The sequence below is a fragment of the Saccoglossus kowalevskii genome, chromosome 6 (assembly GCF_978046115.1).
Source record: "Saccoglossus kowalevskii chromosome 6, keSacKowa6.1, whole genome shotgun sequence".
Taxonomy (NCBI): Eukaryota; Metazoa; Hemichordata; class Enteropneusta; family Harrimaniidae; genus Saccoglossus; species Saccoglossus kowalevskii.
In genome coordinates this window covers 35,116,420-35,131,565 of record NC_140646.1, presented here as the reverse complement: position 1 = coordinate 35,131,565, position 15,146 = coordinate 35,116,420, and the positions used below count along the sequence as shown (strand labels likewise).

At 37.6% G+C, this 15,146-nt stretch overlaps 2 protein-coding genes across 2 annotated transcripts; one reads left to right on the top strand and one right to left on the bottom strand.

Annotated features, from left to right (window-relative positions):
- Nucleotides 1–7: 7 nt before the first annotated feature.
- Nucleotides 8–12,464, bottom strand: LOC144344963 (putative glycine N-acyltransferase-like protein 1B). Its single transcript, XM_085500684.1, has 6 exons — nt 12,176–12,464; nt 11,330–11,452; nt 10,888–10,993; nt 10,440–10,557; nt 5,445–5,835; nt 8–124 (listed from the first exon to the last, which is right to left on the bottom strand). Exons 1-6 carry the CDS (start codon nt 12,302–12,304, stop codon nt 8–10), a joined length of 984 nt encoding a protein of 327 aa, XP_085356810.1. The 5' UTR covers nt 12,305–12,464.
- Nucleotides 12,465–12,691: 227 nt separating this feature from the next.
- LOC144344962 (uncharacterized) lies at nt 12,692–14,763 on the top strand. Its single transcript, XM_078006709.1, has 2 exons — nt 12,692–13,008; nt 14,259–14,763. The coding sequence occupies exons 1-2, from the start codon at nt 12,694–12,696 to the stop codon at nt 14,748–14,750; spliced, it is 807 nt and encodes a 268-aa protein (XP_077862835.1). The 5' UTR covers nt 12,692–12,693; the 3' UTR covers nt 14,751–14,763.
- The last annotated feature ends 383 nt before the right edge of the window (nt 14,764–15,146 follow it).

The window sequence follows — 15,146 nt, the reverse complement described above, 5'->3', positions numbered from 1 at the left end:
ACAAAACTTACACATGCCCATGCGCCGTGACCCTGTTTGCACTGTCAAACGCTTCGTGAATGAACTGATATTGTTGGGATACACCACTTTGTTTAGAGCCAGACATATTTGTAGGTGCAATGACCTAACGAATAAGTGCAACAAACGCAATTCCATTAAAGACAAGATACGAATAAAGCCCAGTTCGGCACGATTTGTATTATTTTCATATTGTAGTATTCCGCTAAAAATGCCCTATATAATGAGAATTAGGCAACCATTAGACACTTCTAGTGACGATCACGTAATGTATGTACAAACTTGTTTTATTCCTGTAATTGATTTTTAGAGAAAACATGCTGTATAGAAATCGACAAGCGAGCATGTTCAAAAAGTGTGGACGAGTGAGGGCGTGGCGGTGTAGTATGCTCTGAGTCTGTATAAAGGGACTCTAGTATGCTCAACCATGGAGGTAAAAATGGCTCAACGAATATGTGAAGAGAAGTGATTCAAAACAACTTTGTATTCTTAACCATATTTTCCCCAGTACGTAGACCAAATAATAAAGGTGTTGTGTTTTCCATACTGGAAATACTCATATCCATGTTTATATATTTACTCGCCGCTGATCATGAACATTTTTATTTGCAGGATAATTTAGGGATGTGTCACAAATTTTGGACATAGCAGAATTAGTTTAATTTCTTGCGTCAAAGAAAGGACGACGAGGTGATATCTGTTATGCAGTATTTCCATTATTTGAGTTTGTCCCATGCTAACGAATCCCTGTATTCGATTAACACTCGTGAATTTTACATAAGCAATTTCTAGACCATGGTTGTCATGGCCACCCAGCAATTTGCTGGGTGGACTCTCCATATAAAATCTACAGGAGAATCATTTATGGGATATCTTCTACTACTACTATGACTTATTCAAAAACAAAGTTGGTGTTCATCCCATAAACCTTCCCTCTTGTGGTTTGTATATGCTATATAGGCTAGACACACTCTCACTGGAGGCGCCGTGGTTGGGAGCTGAGCAGATTTTAAAATCAGGGACTTACAACACCTACAACAACAACCCTATTCGGGTTTTCTGGGTCACAAAACATATAGACAAGACGCAGTTATAGTGATTTCATACATGCAGTCATGGGCTTAAGTCATAATCTATATACATCAGATCGAGATACATGTATCTTTATAGTTTTTGTACAACAATAGACGGTATAGCTCTAACACCTACCTTACATTCCTCTCGTGGAAAAGCAAAGCAGCGTTGTGCACATTATTAGAACAGGTAGACACATTATGGGAGGATGTTTAAACCTCAATATTATAATAATTTTTATTAATTGTATAATGGCCTCCGGCCCATTACAATCATGCAAATTAATTATTGACAAGAAATAAATTTACATTACAAAATATGTATGAAAATATAGATGAAGAGTGTGTCAATACATAATATAAGCCCTATATAATAATGTGATGGGGATATTAATATATATATATACATACAAGCTTATTAGGTTATTCTCATTTGATCTTTGATTAAAAAACACTTATAAATAAATAGAGCCAAAGAGTTAATGATTTGGCTTTTAGAGGAACTTAATAGTTGTACTAGAGTATTCAAATTTGGGGGTTGTGTCTCATTTGGAAGATATTTTTTCCTGATTGTGTCCCATGCAGTGCATTTTAGTAAAAAATGATATTCATCATCAATTTCTTGCAGGCACAAATGACAAATACGGTCCTCCCTAGGGATATTATTATGTCTGCCTCTTTCTATTTCTAAGGGATGGCACGCACATCTTAATCTTGCTATTGCTCTGCGCAATTTTAATTGTGGCAATGACACATAGTTTTCAATCCCAAAATTTGTTTTGTATTGCCTATAATACTGCGTTTTTTCGACAGAACAAACGTCTATATACCAATCTGTAATTCCAGTATCTTTGACCCTTTCACAAACTTTATACAAGAACATATCAGAGTCCCCCACCCCTTGATTAAACCAGACATAACCAAATCCATATTTAAATAGCAGTTCTTTAATTTCTGTGGCCCATGACCTTTGTCCTTTTTCGTCCAGTGAAAGTAGCATCCTGTAAGCTTTCTGGGCTAATCTGTTTTCATCCATGCTAGTAATTTTTAACCAATATTTCACACATCGTTTAACATGGTAACAAAATAAGGGTAGCCTCCCACAATCCCCTAATACTGTACAAGTTGGAGCATTTTTACCTACACCGAGGTATTGCCTACAATAAGATGTATGTACACTTTCTAAATGTTGATATTGACCATATCCCCAAATTTCAGACCCATATGTAAGTACTGGTTGAATTAATGTGTCAAAAATCTTAAAATACAAGTCTGCTTTAAAACATTGCATATTTCCTAAGTATCTTTTGATTGCAATCAATTTCTTTTTGCCTTTTATAGCTAAATTTTCTGTGGTAATATTAAAAGAGCATTTACATGACATTACCAATCCCAAGTATTCATATGAACTAACAGTACTAAGTTGCTTGTTCCCGAAGTACCACTTTTCATATTTACTGAGATATCCCCCATTTCTGTATACTACAATTTTAGTTTTATTTAAGTTAATATTTAGATCACACTTGTTTGTAAACTCATACAATATACTAATTAGTTTTTTCAAGCCCAAAACAGAATTTGAAAATAAAGCAATGTCGTCAGCATACAATAATGAAAACAACTCTAACATGTCGTTCGGGATCAATTGTATTCCTCTATACCCAGAGTCATCCAACATGCTTTGTAGCTCATTAATGTAAAATGAGAATAAAATAGGGCTGATCATGCACCCTTGTCGAACCCCATTCTTCAATTCAAAGAATCTTGAAGTGACTCCTCCTTCACGAACACATGATTTGACGTCTTTATAAATACTTTGTAAAATTACATACATTTTCCCGTTGATACCATTATTGGCCAGTCTAAACAATAAAAAATCCCTGTTAACAGAGTCGAATACCTCAATATTATTTCCCCTTGTAAAGTTGTTAAATAGGACTATAGAATCATAGGATATAAAATTGGACAACTACGCAAAATGTTATTGTCTTGTTTATGGGACTGGATCTTACACAACCTAATTCTCCACTGAGGGGAACAGTATTTCACTTCGGTTTGAAGTACTCAACAACAGCTTTCACCGTTTCATGGCGTGTAGACTTCGATAAATAACTCTCCCCATTTCTATCATTATGGCACCTCCCCTTATCTCCTCAGGTATCGAACCTATGCTGGTTATGTGTAACAGTGAAGTTCAGTTACTTTTTGGGGGCTGTGCTAAATACATTTTCTCTTGTTTTAAGCTTTTAGCTACGACTTGAAGTCGTTTCAGAAGTTGCAACTTAAGATGTGCTAAATTGTTCAGCCATATTATTATTAAAGGACAGTTCCGTTGATTTTATGCGTGCTTTTACAGCGCTCGTAACAGGGTTAACCACACTAAGCCACTGTTATTACTATGTAACAAATGGGTTCACAGGAATGTATACATCTATACATCATCATTTCTGACATTTACATGCAAGGAGGATGTTAGGCAAGGATGTGCGCTTAGTCCAACAGTGTTCAATTTCTTCAGGACTTGTCAGATTTACTCTGGCAAATCTGGTATTCAGATTCTGGTCTACAGAATATTGCATATTTTCTCTCTATTCCATGAATGCTGTATTGTGTACAGAATCTGTAATCAAACTACAAATGTTAATCAGCATACTGCCACAGTTCTGCACAAAATGAAAATTTACATGTCTGAATCTAAGATGGTATTTTTCAATAACGGTGGCACAACTTCAAGGTAAAAGAAGTAGTTTTATAAAGGGATTGATAACATACCACAAACCTTTACCTTAGATTAACAAATGCAGATCACATGTAATCTCAAATCAAATTTATAGTCGTGGTCATCTTCCTTTCGATTCATATTTAACAATACTATTGATTGTACAAGTTGTAATGTATGGCAGACATTTGGGATAATTTGAATTGAATCGCTGTGAATCATGTCTTGCAAACGATTTGTGGGTGCATGTAGGTAGTAGTACCAGAAAAGCGGTACTTTTTCCTTGTCCCTCAAAACACCTGTTTCTTTGTTCTTGACAATACCCATTAACTACGAGAGAACTCTTTTTCAGAACCAGGTTGTTCTCATGTGCGATTTCTGTAGGCCATTTGCCCACTGTCTTTCTGTACAAGTGGGGAAATTTGAATCTATTTTATTTGAAACTAACAAGCTACTTTTAGCATCAAATCCAGCAACTTGTTATGAGCATAAAATGAATAAATATATATGTATTAAAAATGTCATGTGCTTTGTTACCAAAGAATAAACATATCCACATATTTCACAATCAGAAACAAACTGTGAAAGTGTAAGAAATCACTGTGTTGCATTAGCTTTTATAAAAAAAATACTGATTAAACAATCAGAACCCTTACAGGAACACTGAGCTGTGTTTTCTTGAAACACAAAATATATTTTTAGTCTCTTTTCTAATTCATTCCATTCTGGAATACCAGCTTTGCGATTACTCAGCCGAATCTTGATTTATTCGATCATCACTGTACCGTATTTTATATCAGTCTCATTTCTACAATGTATCCACCATATATTATTATACAGTCACGTAATTCCTAGTCCGGTCAGCGTTTATTGATTCAATAACATGTTTATGACATGTTCACGTGTTTCAAGCAGCAGATGATAAATAAACGCCATTTTTCAGTGTGTAAAACTGAGTTCACGGATACTTTCATGAATTCCACTTTACTTATTTATTATTCATTTAGAAGTCAGTGGAAAACTAGTCACAGTGAGAATTAGACACAACCTGGTGAATACGCGACCCAAATGTGTTGCATGTCTGTCCTTTTGTAGCCCTGAGTACAGTCCTGTAGGTTGGCCTCCTTCCGTTGATCATTCGGCCCCCACAGTCCTGAGAAGTCGCATAGACCGGGGATTCGACACCCGCCTACAAATTTATGGCGGAGAACCGTTCTGCAGTTTTCATGATTGTAACCAGCTAAAACATCTATCGACTAATCTAGCGATTACAAATACCTTTTTTGTGGCCGAAAAATGAACCTACAGCACTGGAACGTTGGCGAAAGCAAGTTTTACGCAACGAAACAACGTTTTGTTTATGAATGCGTCAAGAACAAGATGGCGGCGTATATTTTCGGTTGACGTTGGAAAATGTCGATTCTATCGACCCTAGTGGGAAATCTTATGTAATTTCGCTTCCAGTTAAGGTATTTAGAATAGTTAGACGTATCGACCTGCTTATTTTTTAACTGCAAAGCTGAATGCCTCTTAAATCGCCCGATACACTCTTTCACAATAGTGTCGAATCCCCGGTCTATGCGACTTCTCAGGACTGTGAGGGCCGAATGATCAACGGAAGGAGGCCAACCTACAGGACTGTACTCAGGGCTAGTCCTTTTGTAACCCACTGACCTAACCATATTTCCTGATATTCCTTTACTTGCCACGTCTTCCACATGACACCACGCGATCTCCCCACTATCTCGGATCTTGCGTGTCAAATACGATATGATGACCTTCGCAAATCCCCTTCTTCTATATAACTCCACTGTATGGACTGTTCCGATTGAACCAAAGTACTGTTTCATCCCCCATGCCACTATTTCGCTAGTGTCACTTATAAAAATTCCTGCTGTGGGGTTGATATCCAGTTGATTGCGTATCCGAAGTGTCAGCGCGTCGCTGCCAAATTTCCAAGATTTCATGATGATTGGCAGGTCTTCTGGTTTTAATCTAGCGAGGTGGAAACCATTTGGTAGACTCCTGCAAACGATCGGATTGTTAATATATTTCAAACAAAACACAATTATTTATGTGTCGATCGGCTGATCTGATACAATGGGTGCTTATGCTGGTATAATGTAAAGAATGTTATCAATAATATAAAGTGTTCAATAAGTAACATGGACGCAACTATGATGTATGAAATGTTGAACGAATCAAATTGAGGTAACTATAATGTATAGAAAGGGCAGCTCATCAGATTGACGCTACTATAACGTATAAAGTGTTCAACGTATCAGATATAGGCGCTACTATGGTGTATGAAGAGTTCAACGTATCAGATAGGCACTACTATAGTGTATAAAGAGTTCAACGTATCAGATAGGCGCTACTATGGTGTATAAAGAGTTCAACGTATCAGATTGACGCTACTATAACGTATAAAGAGTTCAACGTATCAGATAGGCGCTACTATAGTGTATAAAGAGTTCAACGTATCAGATAGGCGCTACTATGGTGTATAAAGAGTTCAACGTATCAGATTGACGCTACTATAACGTATAAAGCGTTCAACATATCAGATAGGCGCTACTATAGTGTATAAAGAGTTCAACGTATCAGATAGGCGCTACTATGCTGTATAAAGAGTTCAACGTATCAGATTGACGCTACTATAACGTATAAAGAGTTCAACGAATCAGATAGGCGCTACTATAGTGTATAAAGAGTTCAACGAATCAGATAGGCGCTACTATAGTGTATAAAGAGTTCAACGTATCAGATATAGGCGCTACTATGGTGTATGAAGAGTTCAACGTATCAGATTGACGCTACTATGGTGTATGAAGAGTTCAACGAATCAGATAGGCGCTACTATGGTGTATGAAGAGTTCAACGAATCAGATAGGCGCTACTATGGTGTATGAAGAGTTCAACGAATCAGATAGGCGCTACTATGGTGTATGAAGAGTTCAACGAATCAGATAGGCGCTACTATGGTGTATAAAGAGTTCAACGTATCAGATAGGCGCTACTATGCTGTATAAAGAGTTCAACGTATCAGATTGACGCTACTATAACGTATAAAGAGTTCAACGTATCAGATAGGCGCTACTATAGTGTATAAAGAGTTCAACGAATCAGATAGGCGCTACTATAGTGTATAAAGAGTTCAACGAATCAGATAGGCGCTACTATAGTGTATAAAGAGTTCAACGTATCAGATTGACGCTACTATGGTGTATGAAGAGTTCAACGAATCAGATATAGGCGCTACTATGGTGTATGAAGAGTTCAACGAATCAGATTGACGCTACTATGGTGTATGAAGAGTTCAACGAATCAGATAGGCGCTACTATGGTGTATGAAGAGTTCAACGAATCAGATAGGCGCTACTATGGTGTATGAAGAGTTCAACGAATCAGATAGGCGCTACTATGGTGTATAAAGAGTTCAACGTATCAGATAGGCGCTACTATAGTGTATAAAGAGTTCAACGTATCAGATAGGCGCTACTATGGTGTATAAAGAGTTCAACGTATCAGATTGACGCTACTATAACGTATAAAGCGTTCAACGTATCAGATAGGCGCTACTATAGTGTATAAAGAGTTCAACGTATCAGATAGGCGCTACTATGCTGTATAAAGAGTTCAACGTATCAGATTGACGCTACTATAACGTATAAAGAGTTCAACGTATCAGATAGGCGTTACTATAGTGTATAAAGAGTTCAACGAATCAGATAGGCGCTACTATAGTGTATAAAGAGTTCAACGAATCAGATAGGCGCTACTATAGTGTATAAAGAGTTCAACGTATCAGATATAGGCGCTACTATGGTGTATGAAGAGTTCAACGTATCAGATTGACGCTACTATGGTGTATGAAGAGTTCAACGAATCAGATAGGCGCTACTATGGTGTATGAAGAGTTCAACGAATCAGATAGGCGCTACTATGGTGTATGAAGAGTTCAACGAATCAGATAGGCGCTACTATGGTGTATAAAGAGTTCAACGTATCAGATAGGCGCTACTATGCTGTATAAAGAGTTCAACGTATCAGATTGACGCTACTATAGTGTATAAAGAGTTCAACGTATCAGATATAGGCGCTACTATGGTGTATGAAGAGTTCAACGTATCAGATTGACGCTACTATGGTGTATGAAGAGTTCAACGAATCAGATAGGCGCTACTATGGTGTATGAAGAGTTCAACGAATCAGATAGGCGCTACTATGGTGTATGAAGAGTTCAACGAATCAGATAGGCGCTACTATGGTGTATAAAGAGTTCAACGTATCAGATAGGCGCTACTATAGTGTATAAAGAGTTCAACGTATCAGATAGGCGCTACTATGGTGTATAAAGAGTTCAACGTATCAGATTGACGCTACTATAACGTATAAAGCGTTCAACGTATCAGATAGGCGCTACTATAGTGTATAAAGAGTTCAACGTATCAGATAGGCGCTACTATGCTGTATAAAGAGTTCAACGTATCAGATTGACGCTACTATAACGTATAAAGAGTTCAACGTATCAGATAGGCGTTACTATAGTGTATAAAGAGTTCAACGAATCAGATAGGCGCTACTATAGTGTATAAAGAGTTCAACGAATCAGATAGGCGCTACTATAGTGTATAAAGAGTTCAACGTATCAGATATAGGCGCTACTATGGTGTATGAAGAGTTCAACGTATCAGATTGACGCTACTATGGTGTATGAAGAGTTCAACGAATCAGATAGGCGCTACTATGGTGTATGAAGAGTTCAACGAATCAGATAGGCGCTACTATGGTGTATGAAGAGTTCAACGAATCAGATAGGCGCTACTATGGTGTATAAAGAGTTCAACGTATCAGATAGGCGCTACTATGCTGTATATAGAGTTCAACGTATCAGATTGACGCTACTATAACGTATAAAGAGTTCAACGTATCAGATAGGCGCTACTATAGTGTATAAAGAGTTCAACGAATCAGATAGGCGCTACTATAGTGTATAAAGAGTTCAACGAATCAGATAGGCGCTACTATAGTGTATAAAGAGTTCAACGTATCAGATATAGGCGCTACTATGGTGTATGAAGAGTTCAACGTATCAGATTGACGCTACTATGGTGTATGAAGAGTTCAACGAATCAGATAGGCGCTACTATGGTGTATGAAGAGTTCAACGAATCAGATAGGCGCTACTATGGTGTATAAAGAGTTCAACGTATCAGATAGGCGCTACTATAGTGTATAAAGAGTTCAACGTATCAGATAGGCGCTACTATGGTGTATAAAGAGTTCAACGTATCAGATTGACGCTACTATAACGTATAAAGCGTTCAACGTATCAGATAGGCGCTACTATAGTGTATAAAGAGTTCAACGTATCAGATAGGCGCTACTATGCTGTATAAAGAGTTCAACGTATCAGATTGACGCTACTATAACGTATAAAGAGTTCAACGTATCAGATAGGCGTTACTATAGTGTATAAAGAGTTCAACGAATCAGATAGGCGCTACTATAGTGTATAAAGAGTTCAACGAATCAGATAGGCGCTACTATAGTGTATAAAGAGTTCAACGTATCAGATATAGGCGCTACTATGGTGTATGAAGAGTTCAACGTATCAGATTGACGCTACTATGGTGTATGAAGAGTTCAACGAATCAGATAGGCGCTACTATGGTGTATGAAGAGTTCAACGAATCAGATAGGCGCTACTATGGTGTATGAAGAGTTCAACGAATCAGATAGGCGCTACTATGGTGTATAAAGAGTTCAACGTATCAGATAGGCGCTACTATGCTGTATAAAGAGTTCAACGTATCAGATTGACGCTACTATAACGTATAAAGAGTTCAACGTATCAGATAGGCGCTACTATAGTGTATAAAGAGTTCAACGAATCAGATAGGCGCTACTATAGTGTATAAAGAGTTCAACGAATCAGATAGGCGCTACTATAGTGTATAAAGAGTTCAACGTATCAGATATAGGCGCTACTATGGTGTATGAAGAGTTCAACGTATCAGATTGACGCTACTATGGTGTATGAAGAGTTCAACGAATCAGATAGGCGCTACTATGGTGTATGAAGAGTTCAACGAATCAGATAGGCGCTACTATGGTGTATGAAGAGTTCAACGAATCAGATAGGCGCTACTATGGTGTATAAAGAGTTCAACGTATCAGATTGACGCTACTATGGTGTATGAAGAGTTCAACGAATCAGATAGGCGCTACTATGGTGTATGAAGAGTTCAACGAATCAGATAGGCGCTACTATGGTGTATGAAGAGTTCAACGAATTAGACATAGGCGCTACTATGGTGTATGAAGAGTTCAACGAATCAGATAGGCGCTACTATGGTGTATGAAGAGTTCAACGAATCAGATAGGCACTACTATGGTGTATGAAGAGTTCAACGAATCAGATAGGCGCTACTATGGTGTATGAAGAGTTCAACGAATCAGATAGGCGCTACTATGGTGTATGAAGAGTTCAACGTATCAGACATAGGCGCTACTATGGTGTATGAAGAGTTCAACGAATCAGATAGGCGCTACTATGGTGTATGAAGACTTCAGCAAATCACATAGGCGCTACTATAGTGTATGAAGAGTGCAAGATATCGTACGGTCTGTACAAAGAGTCCTCTTTGTCAGAGATATAAACATCGGCCCGTATGTCTTCCTTGAGTTCACTATGTGCAGGCATACAGTCCAGTAAGATAGACTTGAACCTGCTCTCGATACCTGCAGAAACGAAATGAAATATGACAATAGTTGTTTGCCATCTTTCCGAATTAGGTCATGTTTTTTTTTCAATTATTCATGGCGGATATCAGAGCACCACTTGCGTGTGCAATCATTGTTGAGTTCCACGTGATCCTTTAGTCAGAGTACGTCGTCAAAATGGTCACTTAGGCCATCCTCGTTCACAATTTGTAGTATTATAATCACTACAATTGTCCTTTTAATATATTTATCTACCACACCATTACATGACTGATAGTATGATTAGACACAATAACCAACTTCAGACGAACCAACGAGTTGCTGACAATGAACATAATGGAGACACACCTTTGAAATGTACACTTTTATTCCAGTCAATAACCCGTGTATTCTGCAATACATACTTTAGTTTCAGTTCATCAGTGGCGTGAAATACAATATCGTTTTTATACATCTACAAAGAAATCAATTTTACAATAAAATTAGTCTGTACTTATATTCGGAAATACTTGTAATTCATTTAACAGCACTCACTACTTGTACTTGTATATGCCCTCCAGAAAACTATATGTGTCCTGAAGAGGAGCATTTACAATTAACATTGGGTGTGGGCGCTGGAGAGGCAGGGCTAGTATTAGAGACCCTAAGAGTGGATTATATCTAAATAGCGATGGTTCGATGTTTGATTTGATTATTTGTCAAATGATGAAGAGGCAAGCTCGGCGTATCAAACCAAGAAAGGGGCATGTGGTGAGATCGTGAAAGACAAGAACAAGTGTAAATTGCTTACCATAATCCCCTCTGCAGTCGGAACTACGCAGAGCAACACAGAAAACGTTGGCCATTCGTCCACATACGCCGATAGTTCAAAATGTTTAGCATCTTTCATGTTGGAATTCAGGTGTCCAATGACCTTCACAAGAAACAACACTGTAGGTAAATTGTCCGCTATTTATATATATTCATATATATTTATTCCATGTAGCATAATAGCAGCTTATAACATTGGAGACTTTAGTACGATTAGACCATGGAGGTCTTTTCTACCTCCATGGACTAAGTATTCATGGGAACCGAATAATAAAGAACAGAACAGTAGATGAAAGTTTGCTAACAAAATGACACGTTTTGCTGAGGTGTTAAGATTGCAAAACATATTATTCACTCGTAATCAATACTTACTCTATATTTTAATACAAAATGTTCCCCGTTTGTAAATTTAAAGAGCAGTTGACGTCGTCGCATGCTTTCGAATTTTGCGTAAATAAAAAAAACAAATGACAATAAATGTGTAGTATAGATTCATATCGGGCGTACGCGACGTCATTTTTCCCTTTAACAATTCGGCATGGTTTTTGCGTTTTACGACACAGTCAATGTCAAACGCGACTCTCACGCATATGGGTTAGTGGTTTCCCCATCCCCACCTTCAACCCTGGAGCATTTAATGATCGGATATTGACTTGGAGATACTAGTCGCAGCGATTGCCACATATCTGACAGCTGTCATCACTGTGACGAGGTGGGGTCGGGTGACATTGATTACCTGACCTTTGACATGACACTGTCACGGTCATAACATCAGTAGTATCATCGACAAATTGATTTTAAATTACCTTATGTGTTACAAACTGACCTTTAAGGATGACGGTACCTGTTTTCTTAACTGTTGTAAAAGCTGTGTATACTTATCTGGCGGTAACACCTGAAGAGGGTCACACCAGACGTCAGGAGACGGCGAAAAGCTCGGCGACGTTCCATCCATGTGGTCGATTGGCTGTGGAAGTGGTGTCACAATATTGTTGAAGACTGTGTTGAATTTCTCGAACTATGGTGACCCTTCTCAAAACAAACACAGTCAAAACTACAAATGTAGTTTTCAATGGAACACACTCCTACGTAAATTGTGAACGGCTACTATTTCCGGGTATAACAATGTGTGTGTGTGTGCAACATTTTTTTCCAGTCCACACTTTCGTCTAACCAAAAAAACACATTTATGGGCGATATATATACTACATTGTATAATTGAAAATATGTGTTAAGACGTACGTGACGTAGCAGTTATGTATTGGTTAATAGTTGTTGTTCGATTCATTAAAACGTGTTCCGAATGTGGGACTATGAATTATGTGATCGACTCGTTGTTTCAGCATGGCAGGTCGCAAGAATGAAATGGATTTCGATGACCTCGCGAAATATTTTTACGAGGCGGTGGCGTTGGAAAGTGCCAACGCCACAAATGAATTGCAGACAGATAACGTTTTGAATTGTAAGCTCGCTGAACCCATATACGGTCGTATTTGTACTACGATGGATCTGGGTGAACCGGACAAGCTGTCTTTCATACCCGGTCGAAAAACAGCGTTTGTATTCGGACCAGAAACAATAACAAATGCGTTGTTGTCAAGGAAACCGTACGACATGCTGCAACATCTAGGGTATCTACCAGAATATATTTACAGAAAAGTAAGTTTCTATTTGTTTTCATTTCTATTTGTTGATAGTATAATAGTTCAATGATATTTTCTCAATAATAACCATATTTCAGATATTCTCATACCAGCCAATGATACATGATCCCACGCACCCCTAATTTCATGTTAGGATTTAACCAAAAATAAATCGACAGGTTGGAGGCTAACTGATGTGGCTATACAAGACTGCCAACCATTCATAACGCATGATCATGTAATTATTTCTTCCTTTTTTCAATTATTTTACAAAAGTATTAATTATTTAACCTTATACTGGAATGTTTATGTTGAATTATATGAACCATATGTATGTATATATATATATATATATAATCCGATAATTGTTATTATCAAGATTATATAGTGCCACTGGTCTTATATCTAGCACACTAGGTGTCCCGTGAGTCTGTCTGAAATTAAATTAAATATTGAAGAAAACATATGTATATAATTTTTTAATATTGTTGTTCGGTACTCCATACCGTAGACCAAATCGGATTATGATTTATCCTAAACTAACAAATGTATTTGCAATGGCACAGTACCAAAACAATCAATGTACCCATGCGTATTTGCGTACTCAGATGAATGCTAATAAGAACATTTTGTGTCTATTAGTATATAGTGTCAAACAACCATACTAACAATTACGTGTTCTCGTCTATATTGCACTATTTATGAGTTATGTTTGGTTATTATTTCTCGCCAAATATGCTAATTTTTGCCCAGAGAATACTCTCTACGATTTATGGCCTCTAAACATGACATTGGAGACGCTTTACAACAAGTCTGAGAAGAATTGTGGAAGCCAATTTGCAAACTCGCAAGCGAATTGGCTAACTGCTTGGTTTTTGACTGTGAACAGTTGGCTTTCGAATCTCGCTGGCAAATTGGCTGCCCCACTACTTCTGAGACTTGCTGTAATATCAGATGTATAGTGTCTCTTTTAAAGGTAAACTAATTATTACAACTATGTTTTTTGTTATAAATTCTATTACTCAAATCGACAACAATTTCTATATCTTTCAAAATCAATAATATTGATGAGAACATAAAGCTACAACAATATATATCCTGTGATCACCATGCTATGATTTGTCCGATATCATCGTCAAGCAGAATTATGGCAAACTTGTAGTTATGTACATATGCTTTGTAGTAACTCGACATGAATTATAGACGATATTTTGTTGTATTTTTTCCATGACAAATAATGAGTAAATCAATCATCTTCTGTTTCAGGTGTGCCAAGAAAATCGGTCTTTCTGGCTTGTGTTGTTTCGTCCCGAGAAAATTAAGGTCGTTCGGGCATCCTGGGGCGGTGTGGTGGACTTCACCAAGGCGTACTACCCCAAAGCACAAAACACACTGCTGCAACACCTTGAAGAAATCAAGCAGCACAATGTCGAATTTTACGAGAAACAAGCCGGGTTCAAATTCATTGAGGCAATAAAAGAACCACCTGACGAAATGTACATGAGTTATGACAAATATGTTAGCCTCAAGAAACCAGTCAAAACTTGGCAAACTAGATTGTTTTTTTATTGCGAGCTTAGATTGTTTGAACTTTTCAAGGGCGATGGGTACACGCAGAACGACTGCGGCATTACGGGTGAGAAGGAATACATGTGTCCGAATGTTGAGATTTCAAAACTAGGGAAGGGGAATTACGTCATTCTACCCATGCACGTCGATGTACCCAATGACGTGAAAAAAAGGTTTCAAGATAAATGATATTTACACATTACCTAGTAATTCACTAAACTGGTAATATTAGATGTATGCCGCGACTACTGCGCACGGTTCTTTAGCACGGGCTTGAAATGTCTTAAAAACAATTCAAGTTAGCCCGTGTGCGAACGTGACAATCATGACTTTAGCGCTAAAGCTGTACTAGTATTTCAGTTTGCAGTGCTTTCAGCTACGCATTACTGCTGAAAGACATTCAATTCTGTTTCCATGTTTTGATTTTTATGATTTGCCAAACAAGTAGCGTGATTCTTTGTTTGGGAAATCAACGACGACATTTGAAAACGCAACACATTTTTAAATAACGAATGTTCATTACCTAACTCAAGAAATAGGCGTTTCTCAAAAACTGAAATCAATCTCAATCGTCGTACAAGTTAT